Source organism: Cyprinus carpio, chromosome B14 (genome assembly GCF_018340385.1).
Source record: "Cyprinus carpio isolate SPL01 chromosome B14, ASM1834038v1, whole genome shotgun sequence".
Taxonomy (NCBI): domain Eukaryota; kingdom Metazoa; phylum Chordata; class Actinopteri; order Cypriniformes; family Cyprinidae; genus Cyprinus; species Cyprinus carpio.
In genome coordinates this window covers 13,771,101-13,794,823 of record NC_056610.1, presented here as the reverse complement: position 1 = coordinate 13,794,823, position 23,723 = coordinate 13,771,101, and the positions used below count along the sequence as shown (strand labels likewise).

Below are 23,723 nucleotides of genomic sequence, written 5' to 3'. Positions count from 1 at the left end.
AAAGCAGGCCTTAGAGACATTTAGTGTTTTATTAGAGCTAAGACACAACCACACAATATCTTAAACAGGGGCAATTTTCCAAATCCACAGTTTCATCAAATGCAACAAAATATCAGTCAGTTCAGTCACATTTAATACGAGGTTTCCCTATTTTCCTTTAACAGAATAGCACAGCTCATTTGCTAATGCTAATGGGTGTTGACAAGCAGTATCTCACACAAAACCATTCCATGACCTCAAAAGACTTGGAATATATAAGCCATACGAACAACTAAAAGCTCGTATTTTCCACAGTCCTGTATATTTTCTGCAAGCCTGCCATAAAGTCTGCTTATATACGTTGATTCCCAGAAGCTAAATTTGGACTGAAGCTGTAGAGAAAATGAAATTTCTAATTATATTTCTAATGCAAGACAGCCTTGGCACTGGAGAACTATCTTGGCTTACAGCAAGAACAAGGCTGGTTCATATCTACACAAAAACAATCATTAGGAAAACAAATACCTCATAATTAATGAAAGAAAGACACTGCATAGTCGAAGGCTACAAGATATGCATGTGGCATCATTTTTATTTCCTCTAGTTCAGTGTGAGCAAGCAGTTCTTTTTGTGGCGATGCTCTGTACATGTTTGAAGGGGTGCGGCTGCAAGAGCAAAGTGTGTGTGTGGGGGGGCTTGTGCAAGAGGAAAGGCTCTGACAACAGCACTGAGATAAGGAGCTAAGAACCAATTTCAGCTAATATTAGAGTGCACACAGCCCACACGTGCACACACACACGGCCACATTCCGATAAAGCTCTTTCAATCGGCTCCTGGTTGTGTCTGCGTGTGTGCTCGTGTATTCACGAGTGAAATTGCTTTTTTGGGGGGCTATTGGATGTCTTCAGCCAGCTGTGGCTGAGTATAGCTTTCATACAAAATGCATCTGACCTAATTTCCACTCCCATAATCATATACATGCCGGAAATGCAGCTAATTGTCCTGGGAGACAGAGAACTTGAACACAGAGAAAACAACCTTATAGATGGAATAGAAACAGTTAAGGAAAACTATATATTTGCAAGACACCATCTGCACCAATACTGGTGCGGTAACAGGGAATAGAGGTAGATGCCTGCTGTTTGGTGTGCTGTGTGGCTAAAGGTGTGTTAACACTAATGTGTTGATGAATATTCCTCCTCACATACGCAAATTCATTATTTTGATCTATTGCCATGGCAGTTCATCCATATTAATTAGGGCTATTTACACCTAAAAGCAGAGAGACAACAAAAGAGGAAGGAAGAAAAAAAAAATGAGAGACTGAGTGAGCGAGGAAAGAAGGTGGTGGTACAGACCAAAGGAAATATATTTGGTAGAAAACTAGTAAAAAGTAAGATTGAGACAAATACAGGACTGCAAGATGGACAGAGAAAGAGAATGAATAACATAAACAAACAAACAAACAGGAGGAAAACAAGACAAAAATAAACTAAAAAAGGACCATGTAAAAAGAAAGCACAGAATGAACAAAAGAAAGAGAGTGGAGAAAAACAAAATTAAAAATGGAACAAACAAACAAAGAAGAGTGAAAAGAATCAAAACAAAAGACCATCAACGAAAAACAACAGAAAAAACAGATTGTGACAAAATGAAAGACCAAAGAAAAATAAAAGAACATACAAACAAAAGAGAACACAAGAACAAGCATACAGACAGAAGGAAAAAACAAACGAAGGACAGAACAAAAGGAAGAACAACTGAAAGACAAAACAGAAGTTAGAAAAAGAAAAGCGTACTTAATTAGGGTTCTTGAAGCACCAGGACAGACTCAGACTGATGTGGTTCAGTATACACTATCAGGGTGCATTCAGCACTTAAAATAAAGGCGCTGTGATAACAGCAAAGCACCTCAATCCTCCCTCCACATCCCTTCGCTCGTGTTCCTCAAGGCTATTCCCCGAACAGTCCTGGATGGCTACAGATCTGTCAGCTATGATACACGCATCAGCTCTCCTCTCGCTTCCACTGCAGAAAGGAGCCATCAAAACCTCCAGCACGCCAGTAAATTCACTTCTCAGGAGTGTACATGGGCTTTCCTCCCTGCTGTCCTAGAAACGAGCAGGGAACAATGGAGCAGTTACCATCTTACACTGAGCGATGCCATTTTTCAAGGTGTCTTTTTGTTTGTAAATGAGGGTGATTTGCACGTGATGCTTCCCACGGGAGTTTCAACAGCATCTTCATTACGATGACAAGAGCTTTCTACAGAAATACATGCACATCGTTTAAGAAAAGACAAATGTATTTTTGTTTGAAGTGAACAGTCACTGAAATTTTTTAATGTTTTTTAGGTGCATCTAAGGAGAAGGATGGTGATAAACTGAGGAGAAATATGAAAGAAAACCTTGTTTTAGGCCCATCACCTCATTTTCTGAACTGGAAAAATCACAGAATAGATTGAAACATGGTAAAATGTTAAACTGTGCTAAGAGTATTATTAAATTAGTCAAACAGTTAGCAGGGGAACTTTGTGCAACAACAACAGCTGTTCCAATTCTACAGGAATCTCCAGATTTGTCCCTGTGGGTCGGCTTATGACTGAAGAAGAGAATAAAAGATTACAAAGTGTTCCAAGTCCTAAATATTACACAAATTATCCATGACGTTTAATTTATCTTCCCAAAACTTTGTATGATCTTCTAATAAAATGCTTCACTTTCATAAATCTCATCACCACAGGCAACACACAAATATTATCTCCTTCCAAAGATACAACCTGCTAACATACACAGTTCATTTTATGAGGTGGTTCATTGAGCAAGAAATGGAGCATTAAAGACTAATGAAGTTTATTCTCTATGGTGGGGGTGGAAGATATACTGGTTAAAGCAGTATACAGAAAATTATATTTTACCCATATTTAATGTGAATTTGCAGGCTGAACCGAATGTAACAAGGCTGTGTACTTCAAAAAAAAAAGACAAAAATATGACTGCTATCTATCTGTCTGTCTGTCTGTCTATAGACAGCAGTCATTTTTTTGTCATTTTTATAGATAGATAGATAGATAGATAGATAGATAGATAGATAGATAGATAGATAGATAGATAGATAGATAGATGATAGATAAAAAGTTTTTTTTTTTTCATCAGAAAAAAAAGAAATTAGTCCAGCAAGGGATTAATTTACCAACATTTTTTAAATTATCATCAACATCCAAGCCATTTTTACTCTACATACATCTTTGGTATGCAAAGACATCATTTAGACAAAATGTTGGTAGCGACAGCAGTCGATATACATGTGTCATTAGCAATATCCTGCCTGCCTCCCGTGCCCACCCAGGGGTCCGCTTCTGTCCTTAAAGTGTCCTTTTCATGTCACTGTTGCACATAATAAAGACTTAACTCTCCTACTACACAATTTGGGGCAGGCCTCAGTCAATTAACCCAAGAGGCTTTTATTCAAACAGCACACAGGTCACAGACAGCACTCTACACTCATAGGGGTCCCAAATATCACTCTTGTGATGCCTCTGGGGGAGTTTGTAAATAAATGAATGGGTCTAAGGCAACACTGACCTTTAACACTTATCTGTACGAATGCAAGGTTAATAAATGCTATAGGGTCACATATTTAACTGGATCCTTGCTTTTTAAAATGTCTATGGGTCACAAGCAAGTCCAAAAAAAGAAACTGCAGTCTTAATGACCTACATAGCCAGACAAGAGCTACCAAAAATTGCTTTAGCTTATTTTTATGCACAACTGCATGCATACTTGTTTCTAACAAAGCCCTACCTGCTGTTAAGCATTTGAGGTGTGGATGTGTGAACCTGTAGCTTATATGCGAATGATGAGCTCATGTCTGTCAAAGTGAAAGGTGTGACATTATAAAAAAGGGCTGACGCTGGAGGACTCAAAGCTGCAAACCTATCCCATAAGCCTCAGCATCGCTCTGGGGCCTCTCGCTTTCCTGAGCTGAGAGGATCAAAAGATTAAAGAGCTTCGGCTGGGCGTCAGATTAAACAGGACCGATATTCTCACAAACACAGTCATGCCAATATATTTACTACACTAATGTAGGAAATACAGCTAAGGAAAACGACTACTTCCTGATATTCAATGAAATCGAGTCATCAAATAATCTCTTCAAGTACTAAATGATGCTAAACAGCATATGACCTACTGGTCTTCAAAGCTCTGTACACACATTCTCACTGGAGCGATTGCAGATTATTAAAAGAGATCTTTTTTGGCAGAAAAATATCATTAAAAACTGAAGATTTTTCCAAAAAGAGGAAAGATGGGGAAATTATATTTGAAGAACTTTTTTACTGCAGTTGCAGCACAAACTATATGGTTTGGTATAATTCCTGAAGCTCAACAGGTAGAGCATGATACAAATGTTTTAAATACAAAAGCTAAAATATTAAAAAAATATTAAGCATGTTACAAAACTGATGATAAGAAATGTTTCTTGTGCACAAAATCAACATGTTAGAATGATTTCAGTATTATCATGTGACACTAAATACTGGAGTAATGGCTGCTGAAAATTCAGCTTTGCCATCACAAAAATAAATAATATTTTAAAATATATTCAAATAGATTTTATTTTACTGTTTTACAATATACCAGTTTTGCCATTTTATTTATCACATAAATGCAGCCTTGGTGAGCAAAAAGACTTATTTTATTAAACAAGTCTTACCAACGATAAACTTTTTAATATTAATACATAATAAGGAACAAAAAAAGTTTTTTTGACTTCATTTCTACACAACTTCATGAAACAAAACATAAATGTAAAACATAATATGAAGGATGCATGATAATATATATATATATATATATATATATATATATATTATATATATATATATTCTATCCATCTGTCTATCTATCTAAAATAATCTAAATTATTGCACTGAAATGATTCAAAGAAAGTATGTGGGAGAAGGAGATAAAAAAATAAATGGGAGAAATCAAAATCGTGGAAAACCTGCCTTACAGTAAAAAAAATAAAATAAATCAGGATAGATAATAGCTGCCCAGTGGAGTTACCAAGATGGCCACCGAGAGAACTAGCATGCCTTAAAGGAAAAATAAGGTTATAAAAACATAATTCGGTTTCGATATTTGATTGGTCAATTTGAATTTTTCTAGCTGTGCTCAAGCCTTCACACTCTGACGAGAAACACCTGTTCACAGTATCACTGTAGCTTACACAGTGAATTGTTGTATTTGTTGCATAGCAACACTCCGTTGTGTCAGGATCTATGACATGTTTTCAGGGCTTGCACAAGGCCAAATGAACACTAGCACGTTATGGCTGACAGAAGATCAATTCATTTACAGCTAAAAGTGCTCATCATTCCACTCAGCAGTCCAGTGCTGATCGCTTTTCCGATGCCTCCCATGTGCAAACACCACCGAACGTGATCACTCACTCGCATACACACACACGTTTGTGAACTAGCATTGAGGCATTCAAAGATGCATTCGGTCACAAGTGGCTTTATGAAACGCAACATATGTTGAGCTGACAGCATCGTCTAGCGATGTCATAACTCCTCCCAGACGCAAACGCTCACAAAGATTCATCATAAAGCCATTTAAATCTCAGTTTTACTGATTCCGAAGAGCTGTGACAAGCCAAACGCGATCTTGGCCATTTCATCATCCAGTACACACATGTCTGAGCGTGTGCGGGGTGACGGGGGGGCGGTATGCACATGGCCGCCTTCACACACTGACACACATTACACTAGCAGCGGATGAATGAGGTCGTGGCACTCGACAGCCTCTCGTAATACAAGATTCCACAGAGTCGAGCGATAAAACACAGCACTGCATCAGACTTGCAAGAAATGTCAATTACAACAGATCTGCATATATGCAATTAACCCTTTAAATAGCAAAAACAAGCTATAAATTCACAGAAATGCTGTTTGAGATACAGAAATATGCCTTTTAAAATCATATAAATCTAATTTAGCTCTCTGCAATGAAAGCAGTATTAGACATCCAATGCATCTAATGCTGTTCCCGTCCATCCTGATCATGTTCGGCACATCAGGCTAATCTGATGAGCGGATGCTGGTAGTATTTTGAGGAGGAGAGAGAGCTAGCAATGTAGGGTCGATACTTACGGGGCTTTTATCAGCCTGGCTGGAGACTCCATGGCCGCCACCACTAACTAATGGCTTCATAATAGAGGTGCAGAGCCAGGGCGAAATTTAAGCATCCTGCTGGTTCCCACTAATCTTTCCCTCTATCCCCCCTCCAGTGAGTCTTCCCCTGTCTCCCGTTTTTCTCCCCCCTCCTGCAGGGGCGAAGAGGAGAATCTTTTCCGTGGAAGGAGGGGGAGAGAGTATGTTCGCCGGAGATGATGCTCTGGATTCGAACAACACGGTTCCCACTCCAAGACGAAAAAAAAAAAATCAGCGTTTTTCCTTGTCAGCTGCACACGGCATCTGTCTTTCCACTAGGTCCACAAAAAAGGGAAAAAGGAGAAACAGTGCAAAAGGATGAGAAATCCAAGCAGGGATGAGTAAAAACCGAATCCTCTGTTACAGGTAATTAGGTAAGACTCTCCCACCAGTGACGACCAATGCTGATCGACGGCGTTGTAAAAAATGAGGGGAAAAAAGACAAAAATGGCTGACAGCACTTTCACTGCCTCTCCATCCTCTGTCTCTCTCGTCTTCACGTGAATGGCTTTATGCACCATTAGCCGAGGCTAAAACCCACCTCACGCATCCAGGCTGTCTTTGTTAAACACTCTCAGTTCATTTGTGTCCAAAGCAGGGGGGTGTGTGAGTGTCTCGTTTAGGTGTGTGTAGAGAGGGGGGGGGGTTTGGGTGGGTTTGTATTCCCTCCCTCACTGATGTTGAAAGAGCGCCGCTGGTGCCTGCTATACTACACACATACAACACACATATGGGTAGTTGACGCATAACATGGTTAATCATCTTCAGGGTTAATGTTTATATGCATGTATAAGGGAAAGTTAGGTTCTGTAACCGCTTATTTCTTTTAAATCATCTTTTTGCCTTTTTAAACAGCCTATGAAATCAAAAACGAAGTTGTGGACGTTTCATGGGCTTTTTAATGTTCATGAGGTATGAGTACATTTGGTGTAATTTCTCAATTAATATGAGCTTAATCTTATTATGGTATTTTTCCGTAAAATTGATTATAATTTTTTTAATTATATTTTTAATATTTTTATTGTAATTATTAGTTAAAATACTGTATGTATATTCAAACATATATACTTTACGCATATAAATAAATATATAAATATATATATATATATATATATATATATATATATATATATATATATATATATATATATATATATATATATATATATATATATACATATACACACACAAACAGACACATACATACACACCCACAATATTAATATGTTTTAGATGGAGCATTAAAGAAATAGTTCACCCAGAAATGTATGTATCTGGGTAATTCACATTAAATGTTAAGTTGACCGTCCTGCTTAAAGGGATAGCTCACACAAAGATTTTGTCATCATTTAATCACCCTCATGTCATTCCAAACCTGTATGAGTTTCTTTCTTATGTTGAACATAAAAGAAGACATTCTGAAGAACAAAAATTCGGTTGGTCCCCACTGACATACTATGGAAGCCAATGGGGACCATCAAGTGTTTGATTACCAGCATTCTTCAGAATGTCTTCTTTTATGTTCAACATGTTAAATAAATTCAATACAAAGAAACAAACTCATACAGGTTTTGAATGATGTGAGGGTTTTTATTTTTGGGTGAACTATCCCTTTAAGCAGGACGGTCAACTTAGTATTTAAAGTGAATTATCCATACACACACACACACACACTCCCACAGACACTGCAAGAGAACAAGAGAGTGCTAATGAGAAAATGAGAGTAAAAGAGCATGCAACGGGTGAGGTGCACATATGGAAATAAGAGAGGATGAGAGAGAGTTGAATGGTGGTTGTGGGGGGGGGATGTCAGAGAGGGATGGAAAGAGGGATGGAAAGACAAGAGAAATGAAGGATGAGCACATTTAGCCCAGCGAGAGTAATGTCATTATCACGCTCCCCTCCTCTCACCACCAGGGCTGCAGGCAGTTGGCATGGCAACCACGGAGGAGAGCCATTTCCTGGTCGGTTTGGGCGGGAGAGTGTGAGCAAAGGCTAGAGAGGAAGAAAAAGAGACAGAGAGACGGAGAGATGGAAGATGGAAGCAGACGACAGAAGCGCAGAGCACATGGCTCTCTGACATCCTCTGTGTTACTATGACAACGCTGCCAATTCACTCCCCACCCCCACCAAACACACACACACAAACACGCTCCGGTTACCCCCTCTGGGCAACTGACAGCCCCGCCCACACACGACCCTTCAGCTTTGTGATGATAGAAGTGATCTCACCCCTCACACACTCTCTCTCTCTCACACACACACACACTCTTCCCTAAAGGTCCATCTCTCTTTCTGTCTATCAAAATAAACATGTACAGTAAATGTTATCATTCGATCAATCAGTCATCTGTCCATCCAGCATAAAGCACTCATTGTTTCACAGAGAGGTGAGACGTGATATCTAGCTGTGCCCTGGACTGACTCTATATGATAATAAGAATTTGAATAACAAAGAAAAATATGAACAATGCATCAAGCAGGTCAATTGGCCAACAGACAGCCAATCAGATGACTTATGCAAATATCCATATATGATGCTAATGGCAAAGGCAAATATGTCAATATGGTGTAAATACAAATTTATAAAGAATAGTAAAAGTATAGTAACAAATAACCTTTATAGTAACATAAAAATTAACAATAAATAATAAATCTATTAGTAAAAAAAAATACTGAGTCTTGATAAAAAATAAATAAATAAATAAACATTAAAAGGAATAATTGCTCAAGAAAATATAGTTTCATTAAAATGTGTGTTGTTAATGGCTGCATCAGTGGCTTTATACCAATTTAATATAATGAAATGCTAATTATATGCAATAAAGTGATAAAGGCTTTTAATATTACGCTTAGACATAAGCGTTTCGCTACCATATCAAATAAAAACAGCCAGCTTGCATGTTTGAGCTTACAGAGGCGATGTGGGCGTGAAGATACAGATTGAAATTTTTGGACGGCTTCCAGCTATGCACAGGGACCAAAACAACCCCCTGATGACATCATACCCGATGATGTAATGCCTGACAAAAACAAGCTCAGGTGCTGCCACGTCCTGTCGTTAGAGTAACCACCAATCATCGTAGGAAAACAGAGCGTCATTACGTCACTGTGGTAACAGGGTCACATCAAGGGATGGCTCAGCATCACCCAGAGTGCATTTCAGGAACAATAGATGCTCATTATGGAAAGGTTGAGAGTGGGTCAAGCAGCCTCCGCTTCATGTGAAACAACAAAGAGAGTCCATGTCCATGAAGACAGAATAAATATGTTTGAAGAATGAAGTGAGCAAATAGGTTTAAGATTAAGGCACATTATAATCCAGCTTTTTAGTGATCAACTAATATAGATTTTAAAAAAGGCTAACACATACCGATATCTAGAGATCAAAGTCTTGAAGAAAATACAATTTAATGATGGAAAATAAGATGCTGAAATTACAGGGGGAAACACATTTAGTAAAAAAATAATAATAATTTCAGCTCATTTTAATTTAACTTCATGTACTAAAATAACACTAAAACTGAAATACAAATTAATTAACACTATACAGACATAAAAAATGCAAGAGAGACAAACTACTAAAAATGACAAATTATAATTAAAATGAAAACAGAAAATATACTGATTCAAACAAATTAATAAAAATGTCAATAAATAACACTAAAATACAACAATGATTATAATATCTCAATGATACAATAATGTATTTTTTTTTTTTTTGAGAAATAAGAAAAAAAACTAAAAAACTGGTTAAAATATAATAATAATAATCATAATAATAATAGGAAAAAAAACACATTACCCATTAAGAAAGCAGATAACCCAATGGCGATTATTTTAAAATGACCAATTATCGGTGGATTAACTAACTATTACTAGATATGTCATCCAAGTTCCATCAAATGACAGCTGTTATAGTTTATAATCGATAGTACTATATTTAGCAGTAAGGCCAATCAAAGTGCAATACACCAAGACATGCAATAATATGAAACGGAGGAAGGTGTATTAACTTTATTGATGAAAGTTTTGATCAATGAATTAATCCATCAAAAACAAAGAAAGAAAAAAAAAAGAAAAGAAAAACCCATCGGTTTTGTGAACTGATGATGTAGGCAAAATATGTCATGCTTCTTACAAAGCTCTGAGAGGCTTTTCAGAATACAAATCGAGACATTAGTTCCTTTTGAAATGCTACTGTTATCCCTCTACTGCTGAAAACAGCACAACTGTCAAAGATCCCTCTCCAACCTATACACAAATGAGTCGGGATGCAGAGGAAATGAGAGGAAGTGGGAGAGTGAGAAAGAAAGACACAGAGCAGGAGAGAGAGAGACAGACAGATAGATAGGATTAACATCGACTGAAGCTCTTCCGGATCATTCCTTTCACGCCAAACCTTTTCAAAATTTGAGTACAGTAGGGCTAGACAGCACTCGTTCTCCAGAAGGATAGACCACAGCTACAGAGTGACAATGAAGAAAGCTCATTGCTACTCTGACAAGCAAATCTCATTTTTGTTATGACATCTAATATAGTATAAGCTTAACATATGCTTATAAATAAGGCCGGGTGGTCTATACCAGGTAAAATGCATTGTTCATACTGTGGTACATACAGTAGGTATGGTAAGTTTCAACAATTTGCATTGGTGCATCGGCATAAAAGTTAATGATGCGATGTACTGATTTTAAAAAAAGTGTGCACTGGACACGTCGGATATGTTGGCATTTGTATCACGATGCATCGTTTCTAACATATTTGCATTGGTAAAAAAAAAAAAAAAAAAAAACTATTTATTTATATATAATTAGTAGTAGATGCACTATACTTTTATTATTAATTTGTGACCAATGTTTTATATGTAGATTGATTTCTCCTCTCTAAACTGTTTTTCAAGCACGTTCTCACCACTGCTACTAAGTGAATATGATGTATCACAACACTACGGAGACAGAGGCGTTAGAAGTCAGAAGGAACTTAAGTTAATTTATGATTTGCTCTCTGTCTGAACCAAAGAAATAAAAGTGAACTATCTGTACCATATTGAACTGCATAGCATAACATTTTTTTTCCATTGCATCGTTTACACTGAATCGCATTGTGTTGAATGAATCGAACAGAAATCGGATCATACTGCATCATAATACAGGTGAATCATATCGCATCGCATCACATCGGTAGCTGCTTCATATGTATCTTTAATGTATCATATTGTTGACTATGCATCGAGATGTGTATCGCATCGGAGATGCACATCCCTTAAAATACAGTATATTTATTTGGCTTAATTAGGCAGGACTTCCTTTACATTATTTACACGTGCACATGGTGAAAAAACATGAAGAAAAGCAAAAATACAAAGAAATATGTGTCCCAAACAAGTCAAGACAAGGATGAACTTGTTATTCTTTTGATTTAAAATCATGCACAACATGATTAGAATCTGTTTTTGATCGGTGTCCATTAAATTGCCCGAACAAAATATAATTAGATGACATACTATTTGCAAATGATTTCAACTTACACTATAATCTAATATAAATCACAAACACATAAACCATTACAAAAGCAAAATAATTACAATCATCTATCCATTTATTCTCCAAATTGCTTATCCTCTGTAGGGTCGTGGGCAAATAATTATATTCTGATATAAATATCATTTTCATGATATGTAATTACTCATACTGTGATATAAGACCCAGTCCAACTAACAACTCAATTAACCTGTTTCATTACATTAAAATGTCTATAGTGATGCTTAGTTCATGGAGTAATCTTCTAAATGACTTTCACAGTAATTAACATGCAGCGTTAGGGCTGGTTAAGACTGTAGACAAAGAACACCACATGCATAACAATAAGGACCACTGCCTTTATACTACCAGAAGGAGAGCAACTTCAAATGACCTATATGCTATTAAAGCAATAAACCAAGACAGGCCATGCATTAACAATGGGTTAAAGGGTGACGTTGGGCAGGACAAAGTAGTTCCAAACAGCAAAAGACACCAATGACCAATATAACTTGATTAATTAATGTTCATTTTTACAATAAATAACTTTTCAATTCAGTAATACAATCCATTAGCCTGTTAGTTAACTGCATGCCGTTTATTGTTGCTTTTTAGCTAAACAACATGATGCATTGAAATGATGATGTATACCAGATATTAAAAAAGATGATCTACACTGTGAAGAGATTCCGTAAAATGCAGATAGTTGCTAGCCTCTATTGTTTGGCAACCATAGTTAATCAAATGAACTATTATTTGGCAGAATATTTTTTTTTTTCTAGCAGTTGACGTTTTGAATGTGTAAAAGTCCAAAATGCATTAAATCATTTTTAGTAGTCGTTCCATCCCAATTATAGCTGTGTAACTTATTGACCAAAGGCAAAAGGGTGTTTTCTCTCTTAGCATGTGATACGTTTAGCATGAGACTAATTAAAGATCAATGCTACAGACAACATACGTGTAGGTGTTCAATATTGTAGAGGATGAGAAAGTGCCTTAGCTCACGAGTGCTACTTGATTCTAATATCGTCCATGATTCACTAGTGCACTTTCAATCCTGGATGCATGCTTCCTGTCAAAACACAGATGCAGGAAGAGGACTTCCTACTAGAGCGAGAGAGCCGATGTGACTTATTAAAGAAATAATGCAAGAGGAAGAGTTGGTGGTCTCATAACAATGGTAAAGTAAGATGCGGTGTTCTAGTAATTGTGAAGGTGCGGAGGGTCAGTGTAGGAAGTGTTTTTTCCCCTCTTCCAGAAGTAAAGCAACTGCATTCTCATGTGTCATTACTACAACATACACATATACAAACTATGGCTTATATATGTATTATTCATATTTTCTGCATATGTAATCAGCCTGTTTTAAATAAAACACTGAGTGGAAGAATCTCATTTAAATAATGAGTTACTTTCTGTAGACATGTCAACATTAAAAAATATGTGACTATAGAAATTGTGGGATGGGAATAAAATAAATAGTCAACATTGAAAATATGTGACTATAGAAATTGTGGGATGGGAATAAAAAATAAATAAATAAATAAAAAGGACCAATTCTGGTCCAGATTCAAATTCATGAATGATTCTTTTAGTCAGATAGAGAAAGTACTCTACATGTAAGAAAGAAAAGGTTAAAAAAAAATGATGTGCAGCTCAGGTATTAAGTGAATAACCACTTCAACTTTTTGGGCTGGTTCAAACCGATAACTCATGAGCTTGAGACTGATTAATGAGGAATCAAATTATTTGTTGACCCATTAGAGTCCACTGGTTGTGTTGCATGTCTGTTGTTGTTGCATGCAACAAGCAAGGGTAATGCCATAGGAAAGCAGGAAAAAGATTCAAGCCCCTCTTAAAGAACTGAACATCAGATATCATTTGTTTGACCTATATATGAATCCGAATATGAATCAGTTCTTGATTCACAACTCTAGCCATAACAGAGCAAAGCTGAAGCCATTTGCTTTGGAGAAAGAAAGTTCCAGGTGTAAAAGTTAAAGCATAAACCTAAAAGGTCACCAGATGGGACTTTACAGCACACTGGTTTAACTGTCAACCTCTATTACCTCTATTACCTTATTAATCTATCTACAACAAAACTGCTGAAGGACTGAATATGAGAGGAAAGTGGAATGAAAAGACAGCAAGATCAAAGGACGAGGAGGACTGCAAGGTTTCTGCAAGGTACACTGCTCCTGGCTGATAGCCGTCCATCTGGACCAGACACCCCGCTGTTGTCATTTGAAACGTCCGTGTGGTTTAAACCATTAGCTCTATCATAACTGTCATAACAGCTATGACGAAGCTGGTGTCATAACTGTCAACTGTCATTTATGCTAATAAATACAGAAGTTGGGCAGAAATACAAATCATTTTCATTCTACAGTGTCATGCTTTAAATATGAACAAAACAAGGCATGTTTAGTGCTATTTCTTCACCATAATACATTTGTGACAGTATAAAACCCTGAGGACTATAACAGATACAACCCTGTACAGTATATTCTGAGTCTTCTAAAGCCATACGATAGCTTTGCATGATTATGTGTGTGTTTATAGTGATATAAATCTTTTTAAGTGCAGGCCTTTTGTGTCTCGGTGCTGCTGTATACTGCAGAAGCAGCCATCACTGAGGACAGCTCTAAAAATAGAGCCGACTATTCACAAGAACACCTGACAAGACTCCCTCTCTCACTCTTTTCTACTCTTTAACACACACGATCACACTTTCCATCTCTCAATCGCTTTGCTTCACCCCTCACTGAATCTAATTACCGCAAAACAAGTATCAGCTCAGCGGCAGCTAAGTCTACCCATCAGCAATCTTTATCAGGCCTAGGGCATCAAACAACATGCTAAAGCAGACACATATAAACACATTAACACACAAAAATCTTACATGCACCCTTGTTTGTTTAAAAAGGGCTGTGCCTTGGTAGTGCAGCACTATTAAGCCTAGCTACGAAATCCTAAATTGCTGCTCAATTAGTGCAATTCTGTTCTGACAGGGTCATCGGGTAAATAAATGAAACAAATAAGGCAAAATACAAATGAACATTTAATTGTGCATAGCAAAGTAAATAAGAGAAAATGCTTTGAATCAAATGGTTCAAATAAATATTTGGTTACTGATGACATAAGTCATGCTATTAAATGAACTTTTTGTTATTTTGGTGAAAATACAACTGTCGTATGGCTAATTAAGTAAAATGGTAAAATAGAAATAAGGTTAAAATGAATACATTAGTTGGCAGAATGCTAGTTCGAACAGTATGGATGGTACATCGCACATTGCTTATGCTTTCACAAAACAGTTTACTATGTCCATGTTATCATCTGATATCATGCATTGTCATGTGATTATTTTGCAAATTATTGGGACTATTAGTAATAAATATATTAATATACAATTTTATATTTATTTTTCTAAGTTTCTTTATTCAATTCATACAAAATATTTCCCATAAATATCAAACTTAATTACCGTCCTCTATGGACACCTTGGCAATTGAATGGCTTGTAATTTTTTTCTTTTTTTCACTCGCCAGACTGAAATATATATATATATGTGTGTGTGTGTGTGTGTATATGTGTGTGTGTGTGTGTGTGTGTGCGTGTGTATGTGTGTGTGTGTGTTTGTAAAATGACACAGCTTTTTAAGTATCTGAAAGTACACTCTTAACATCTGTCAGCCAAGCAGTCAAGCATTGTAATATGATAATCAAGTATTGTTTAATAATATAAGTTTAGTAATTAGAATTAAAACTTGGTTACTATGTATGAATGCAAATTAGTAATTTTAACTGAAATTAGGACTGGTCATGCTGCTTTTTTTGGTCATTCAGGGAAAAAAAAAATACAATAATATTGAGTTTAGAATTGTTATATTTGTATGATTGATTATTATTATTATTATTATTATTATTATACAAATTCTACTAATAAGAACAATATAAAACACACCAAGGATTAACAAACTGCTGGATTCATGAATATTATTATGCTACATGAATGACACTCAATGATGCAGCTTGTTGGTAAAAGTATGTTATTTGATTGTTTTTGTTATGAAAAGTATTTTGTTATTTTTGTTATATTATTATATTTGTGATGTTTGTTTTATTATATTATTATGAAGAAGAAGAATGATTATGACAATAATTAGAATGTTTTTAATATTAAATTTAGAATTTTTTTTGTTTTAGTTTTCTAGTTTATTTTATGTTTTGTGTTTTGTTTATGATGTTAATGATGTCCAATATACTAATGTACAAAAGCAAAGCAAAGCAAAGCAACGCAAAGCAACGCAACGCAAAGCAACGCAACACAACGCAACGCAACGCAACGCAACGCAAAGCAACGCAACGCAAAGCAAAGCAAAGCAACGCAACGCAAAGCAACGCAAAGCAAAGCAAAGCAACGCAAAGCAACGCAAAGCAACGCAACGCAACGAAACGCAACGCAACGCAACGCAAAGCAACGCAAAGCAAAGCAAAGCAACGCAACGCAAAGCAACGCAACGCAACGCAACGCAACGCAAAACAAAACAAAAAGCAAAGCAAAGCAAAGCAAAGCAAAGCAAAGCAAAGCAAAGCAAAGCAAAGCAAAGCAAAACAAAACAAAACAAAACAAAAAGCACAAAACAACCTATCACTTTGAAGGAGGGACCCAAGCCATATTTAGGAACTAAAACATGATAGAGACTTATTTGGCTTGGTCCAGTAAGTAACTTTGAACACCCTAGCAACTCATTAGCAACACACTAAAAACCATTAATATCATAGCATAGCAATGCTTCGGGAATCCAAGCAACAAATTCTCCACCAGCAAGAGCCACTCACATATTCTTTTAAAAATGTAAAAAACAAAAAAATCTAGTTTGTTTGACTAGTTATAAGACCATAATCTCAGTGTGTAACCTGAAGGCTTGCAGTATAGCATCACCTACTTTAAATCACTGTTAGACCAAACATTTATTTGGCAACATAAATACACAAACAAGACATTCACACAAATAAACCATTTTGTTATAGTCACATGGTCATAAACTCTTATCACACACACATATATAAAACCTACACACATATACAGTATATAATCACAGCTAAGCAAGAAGTGACACAGACAGAGGAACAGAAACAGTGAATAAGTACAATACCTGAGCCTTAACGCATTTCTGCGGAGGAGCCGGTATGAGGAGAGAAGCAGAGAAGAGGAGAGTTATTATCAGCCTGGGTTATTGAAGAGAAGAGCAGGCTCAGAGAAACCCTGTTAAGCACTTTGCAAGTCATACTACGGGAAGAAGAGAGGGACACATCCTTTATAAAAGCTCAGATGCTATCAAAAACAACAGAGGGTAGTGCACACACACACACACACACACACAGCCGAGAAACATGAGGCGGATGCTGAAATAAAAAGCCACAAAGCTCAAATAAAAAGGGAACTCGGGCACTTCAGGTGAACGGAAAAGCGGCTAATTATGCAACCAAATACAAAGGATTGGAGGTCATTTAGTTTTTGAACAACTGAAATGCAATGATCAGCAACCTAGGAGACGCAAATAACTGGTATTCATTGACTGAATGAGGGTCTTATGATCATTAAAGCCCCACAGTACTGGAGAGGAAGGGAAAAAGACAGATTTATAGAGACAAAATGGTACCCAGTGTAAGCCAACAACAAGGCAGTCACTGTTCAATGGTCTTAAAGTCACTATTGACAGACAAACAAATTTCATTTAAAGATTCCATGAAATAGCTTGATGAGAGCAGTTTTCTTTCCTATTTAAAAAGGAAATTTGTGCACAGCATACTGAATGGCTTTATCCTTTAATAAAAAAGTAAATAAGCTTTAGTTTACATCGGTTTTGAACCATCATTTATTACTTGCTACACTAGATGGAGAGAAAAAGACTGTAAATTCTAAATTATTACTATACATATGATCTCAAAGCTGAACTAAAATTACAATGTTGACTCCATGGGGTGTTTACAGCACAATTGTAAGTGTGATATGAGTGTAAACTCAACAAATTGAATGAAAAACATTCTAAACATTAGGAATTTTCTGTTTTGGTGTGCATGGGACATTTGCGTCCACTAACACCACTGAAATGAATGAATTCTACCTCATCTGTCTCTGAGCTGTTTTGAATCGTTGTGCATCTACAAGATGCCTCCAAATACAGTATGCCAAATCTGAATCACGTCTAGGGCAGAAAAGCTTAGAGACTCAGTTGAGTCCAATTGTGTGAGGCAGGCAGCGTAGAGTACAATTATTTCACTCTGGTGCCAGAAAGTGAATCAAATTAATGCCAGTCAGCAAATCTCTATAAGGTTATGTGAGATACTCAAGGCTGATACATGATGTAATGTTTGCGAAGTGAATTTTCACCTTCGGCTATGTCTGAGTATGGAAATCCCACTGTGGAAGCACTCTCAAAAACTCACGGATTAGCTGGAATGCCCGTCAGCTTAACATCCAATGCACTGTGGTCCCTCTTGAAGATGCTACTGTGAGCTTTCTTAGCCTGCTACCACTGATCTGAGAACAAAAACATGGTCCAAATCGCTTCCCACAGACCATAACAACAAAAAGGGTGCTGTTTGGGAAAACTGTGCAGCTGAGAAGATACAATGGTGGGAATCATTTTGACGTCCCCTTCTAATGTATCTCGAGGGAAAAACAATTTAGCTCAATGATGCTTGACGTATTTTGTTGTACTAAACAAAACAAGAATTTCCAAACAAGCTGAGGGAACACTGGCTTCTCTCCCGGGGGAATGGGAGGAATGCTGGGAATGAACTGCAGCAGATTTGGGGGAGAAAAATCAGGAATGTGTCTACGTGAGGGTCCAGATTTGAACCTCCACGAAACATGTGTCAGACATTCACAAGATTAATGCTCAAAACATTATGAAAGTCTTGCTGTCAAAACTGCTGGAGATTTAGTAGAATAAACCTTTTTTTTTTCCTCTCAAGGTGCAAGGTGCAGAAAGTAATATGCTTGTCTTTCTAATAAATTAATTAAAATAAATAATGAATATAAAAATACAATATAAAATAAATAATATGTAAAGTAATATATCATCAAAACAAAAAGGAAATAAAAATTACAAATAAAAGAGATTTTTGCCAATGCTTAATTTAATGCTGGTTAATGCAATAACATAACAAGCAAATAATAATAAATATAAAATAAAAATAAAATATAAAATAAAATGTATGCATTAGTAATGTCATCAAAATAAAATTAAATAATAATAATAAAATGCCAGTATTTAATTTAATACAGGTTAAATGTAATAACATAACATCAATTAAATAAAATATAAATTAAGATTTGTTATTTTAAGAGGATAATATTTGTTTTCATTTTTATATATTATGAGGAAATGGTGCCAGCCAAGAGTGTAACCACATATCCAAGATTAAGTATAACAAATGTAATCATTTTAACAGTTATCAAAGGAAAAAAACAAACAAACAAACATTATGGTTGATAACTAATGTAAATATTGGATATCTGAAAATTGTATTTAATCTGAACAAATGTAAATATACAGATACATAAATGTTTTCTTTCTTTCTCTCTCTCTGCTCTGTCTCTTTACTCAGCTGAGGCTCGATGTAATATATCACATATACAGATGGTAGCAGAGCAGTGGATTCTCACTTCAACCTGGCCAGAGCACAGTAGGGACTGAGTACATAAAACACCAGCACATCTTCAGCCAACACGACATACTGACTGCAAACACATAGGCAGAACACCAGCTAACACCTACCGAGAGACCATATATCAGCCACCACAGCACAACAAGGAAAATGAGCAGCTATAATAGAAACAAGGAAAGCACCTTGCACATACAGGCACAAACAAATTGCATTGCTGCTAGGTAAAAATAACATTTAAGAGACTGAAAGAACAATCCAGGAGTAAGGGATTAGCATGAGGGTTATTTAATGCAAACTTGATTTTTTTTTGTCTATTAGTGTAAAAGAGGCAGTAATGAGCTGAAGAGAGCTTTCACTGCCTATTTTTTACATTTTATAATAAGTCAGCACCCATTTTAAACCTAAACTTGCTTTATAAAAACTCAGACTAGCTTTTTAGCTTTTTATAAAATAATGTACAATGCTGGCGTTAGTTTTGAGCAGCATTTTTTTCAAAGTCATTGGCCACGTCCGAAATGCATGCTTTCCTACCATACACCTGTAGTCGTCGAAAAACAGTATTTGAAATAACTGCAAAATTATCTGCAGTGCTGCACACTTGCTAGCTTCCTAACTGTAAATACTTTTTTCTGTTCATTTTTACAAACTGATAAAGTCTTAAGATCTTGCCAATGGGGCTTAAGTTGTTTTTAACCCAGAATATTCCTTTAAGGCAGAAGAAACAGTAAAACACAAGATGAACACAACCCCATGAGGATGTGGCAGCACTAGCTAAATGAATAGATTCTTACAGTAACAGAAGAACAAATGCAAATATAGTAGCAGAGCAAAGTTCATAGGAAGGAGACAGAAATCTAGTTCCTTTCACATTGGTAATATGAGGAAAGAGAAGTGGTTAATGTTACCAAAAAGAGTGCCAACAGACTTCCAGTAGTCTTCCAGTAATCTAAAGCTTTACATAATGTTCCTGTAGCGAAAATTTTGTGAGAGGAACATTTATGTGTGCATCTGATGCACTGCACTGGTTATAGTGAAGCAATATTAGCTTATGTTATGTTTCGCTGCAGCAGTCAAATGCATTGAATATATTACTAGCCAATGTTATGCATGAGAGGAACATTTTGGTGTGCATCTATATACTGTACCTTGCAACTTTAGAAATGCATCGAGTGGTACAGATTTTCCTGCACCATTTATACACCATATATATAATTAGCATCATTTGCACATAAAAAGTATGAACTTGCACATATTAGCTATTTAGAAGCTTTGAATGTGACTCAGTCAGAATTAAGACTCTTGACTAGAATGTTAATAATATTGACTCTTGTGCACAGATAACATTTGTTTAAAAAAAAAAAAAAATATATATATATATATATATTTTTGGTTTGCATCCAAATAAAATCAAATACCAATAAAGCTTTAATATTTGTAGACAGCGCTATTTGCACATAAAAGTGACAAAAAGATATAAAGTAATTTGTTTGATTATTAGTATAGATGTAACAAATATCTATTGCAAAGGTGAATTACCAGTGTCACATAATCCTTCAGATATTATTCTAAAATGATGATTTGGTGCTCAAGAAACATTTCTTTTCATCAATGCTGAAAACAAAAGATTTTTTGCAGAAAAATATGCAGATTTTTTTCAGATTCCTATTGATAGATACACAGTTCAAAAGAACAGCATTTATTTGAAAATAAATATTTTGTAAAATTATAAATGTCTTTCCTGTCTCTTTCGATCAAATTAATGCATCCTTGCTTGTTGAATTCATTGAATTATCCAAAAAATAAGCATAACTATATGATCATTTAATACATAAATCATTCTTAACTGAAAATCCAGTGCAAATAACTACATTGTGATACCATGTTCTAAAATCACTGATATTGTAATATCAGATTTTATCATATCATCCATCCCTATGCATAAATAACATTGCAAAAAACAAAAAAACAAGCACTTGCAATGACACATTTAACAGCATGTAAACAAACTGGAAAGCAAAGCCGGACAGGTGAGGACCAGGAACGCCGACAGTCATACAGGGGGAGGGGCAAAAGAGCAACTATACAGGTAGAGTTAAAGCATACGACTAACCGTATGGTATCCCCGTGCAACGGGCGGCTTTCCGGCAGGAAAGGGCTCTACGGTGTCGATGATGGTCTGTCGCTCGCCCTTCTGGTTGATCTTGCGAAACCTTCGGCGGGACTGTCGGTGCGATGCCTGCCGCTGGAAATACTCCTCATTCTCATCCATATAGTCCACCTGCAAACGGAGAAGCGATTTGAGTGAGACTCTCTCTCTCTCTCTCCTCACCCCCCACCCCCTCCCACCCCTCTTACTGGCGCTGTGTAAAAATAGAAGTGGGTGTGCAAGCCTGTCTGTGTGTGTGTGAGGGCTGAGCCTCAAACACCTACGTCAAAGAGAGGCGCACAGCAGACAGAAAGGAAAGGTAGAAAAGGGGAGATGTAGTTTCAGAGGAGCAGCTTGCAAGGGGCTTTCGGAGCAGAGTTGTGCATGTTATGCCGGTTTATTCTTGAAATTAAGAGTTCAAATAGCAGACATGTGCAAAAACCAAACCGGATCAATATGTATTCTTTATCTTTGCTGGGTATTCTGTCACTGTGGCACCTAAAAATTACATTAAAACGTGTAAACTGTCCATGGCAGGTCTTTGAATGACTGTGATCGAGGGTGGCATCATCATACACATGATGGGTATAAATTGCATATAAAAAGGGCTGGCCAATGTGACATTATGCCATAGAAAGTGACATGATTATCCCTCTGCCTTATTTTGCTGCAGCCTCAAATTTCACACCCACTCTGCCTTTGGGATTACACATCAAGTCTCTCGCTACCGTACCAACTGCTGCTATGGCAACTGCCGGCGAGCGCGAAGCAGTGGGAATATATTGGGCGGTGTGAGCAAGTGAGAGTGCAGCATCTATATCCTGCTTCAGCCCGTAATTACAGGGCAGCATCGGCCAGTAATAACAGATCAGTTACCCAACAAGGACACCATCAACTGTCGAGGACAGTGGCCATCGCCCAAACAGGAGATTACAATTATGCATTTGGCAGATGTTTTTAAACGACTTATAGGGCCCTATGAAGTCCGTTAGATTTTTTTCCCCTTTTTTTTTGACTGTTTTAATGGTTAAATAAAATTGTATTAATTGAAATCATAAAATGTACACAAATTAACAGCAATTTATTGAAAGTTTAACAATGAAATGTTATATTTAGGAACCTATAAAATGTTTTTTTCCTCCCACAAATTTAGTTTTATTTTAACCAAATTCTGCTTTCCATTAATTCTCTGGTTTCCATTTTAATGGTTTCATTAAATGTTAATAATTAAAAGCATCTCTAAATAATTGATTTCATTAAAAAAAAAAAAAAAAAAAGAATTATAATAATAATAATTCTGGTAAATAATTCTTCCAGTAAATATTCCTTTAAAAATAATGTTTTAATAATAATTGTAATAGTAGCAGTCCTACTATCATTACATTAAGTCTGTAACAGTTTCTTCAAGTTAAACCAAACTTTAAGTTTCTCTGTTTATATGATTTGATGATAGTTCTCAAAATAAATGGCAACATGCTCATGAAGTGACTCTCAGAACAGTTCAGAGATTACGTTCAACTGTTAAAGTACTCATATTGAAGCGGTAGAGGTTGAAAACACTTAGCATCACGTGAGCATCAGTATGTGTGCAGTTAACAAAACCGCGCGCCTGCATCATTCATTCACACAGAGACATGCATAACATGCAGGATTCATATTTAAATAGTGTTTGGCAGCTTAATATTCACAAAAACTAGTCCACATCGCATTTTGACTTAAGTTTACTGACCTACATTTGATTTATACATCCAAAATTTGACAAAAATCTGTGACATTCCGCATTATACAGTAAATTGAATTTTTATGACTTTATTCCACAATTCCGTCTGCATTTTCCACATCTCAGAAACCATTGGTCCCTAGACTTAGAGGGCATTTTAACTAGGCCTATATGGTTTATCAGTCCATGCATTTCTTGGTATTGGAACCCATGAACTTGATGTTGCTGGCATCATGCTCTATGGGTTGATTACATAAAGTCATGTGAAAAAGTTAGGACACATAACATAATAATAATAATAATAATAATAATAATAGTAATAATAATTTTTTTCCAGGCCTTGAAATTTGGAAAATAAAAAATCAGATGAAAAACAACACAAATATTGTATTTTGTATTTTTTTTTTTTATTTAAATAAAGTAAAGATGGAATGGAAATGGGTTGGTGAATTAGTTA

The 23,723-nt window shown here is 36.1% G+C and overlaps 1 protein-coding gene across 15 annotated transcripts in view; it reads right to left on the bottom strand.

The window, feature by feature from the left end:
• The window catches only part of LOC109072264 (rap guanine nucleotide exchange factor 2-like), a 106,717-nt gene that overhangs the window by 28,640 nt on the left and 54,354 nt on the right, over positions 1 to 23,723 (bottom strand). For 11 of the 15 annotated variants that reach the window (XM_042738176.1, XM_042738168.1, XM_042738165.1 and 8 more), the window contains 2 exons: positions 21,511 to 21,678; positions 16,880 to 16,897 (listed from right to left, as the gene is read on the bottom strand). In XM_042738176.1, the coding sequence (XP_042594110.1) occupies positions 16,880 to 16,897; positions 21,511 to 21,678 (186 nt within the window). Of the gene's footprint in view, positions 1 to 6,136; positions 6,779 to 16,879; positions 16,898 to 21,510; positions 21,679 to 23,723 lie in introns of those variants that run through there. The other 4 variants (XM_042738167.1, XM_042738173.1, XM_042738179.1 and 1 more) reach the window with 2 other exon arrangements.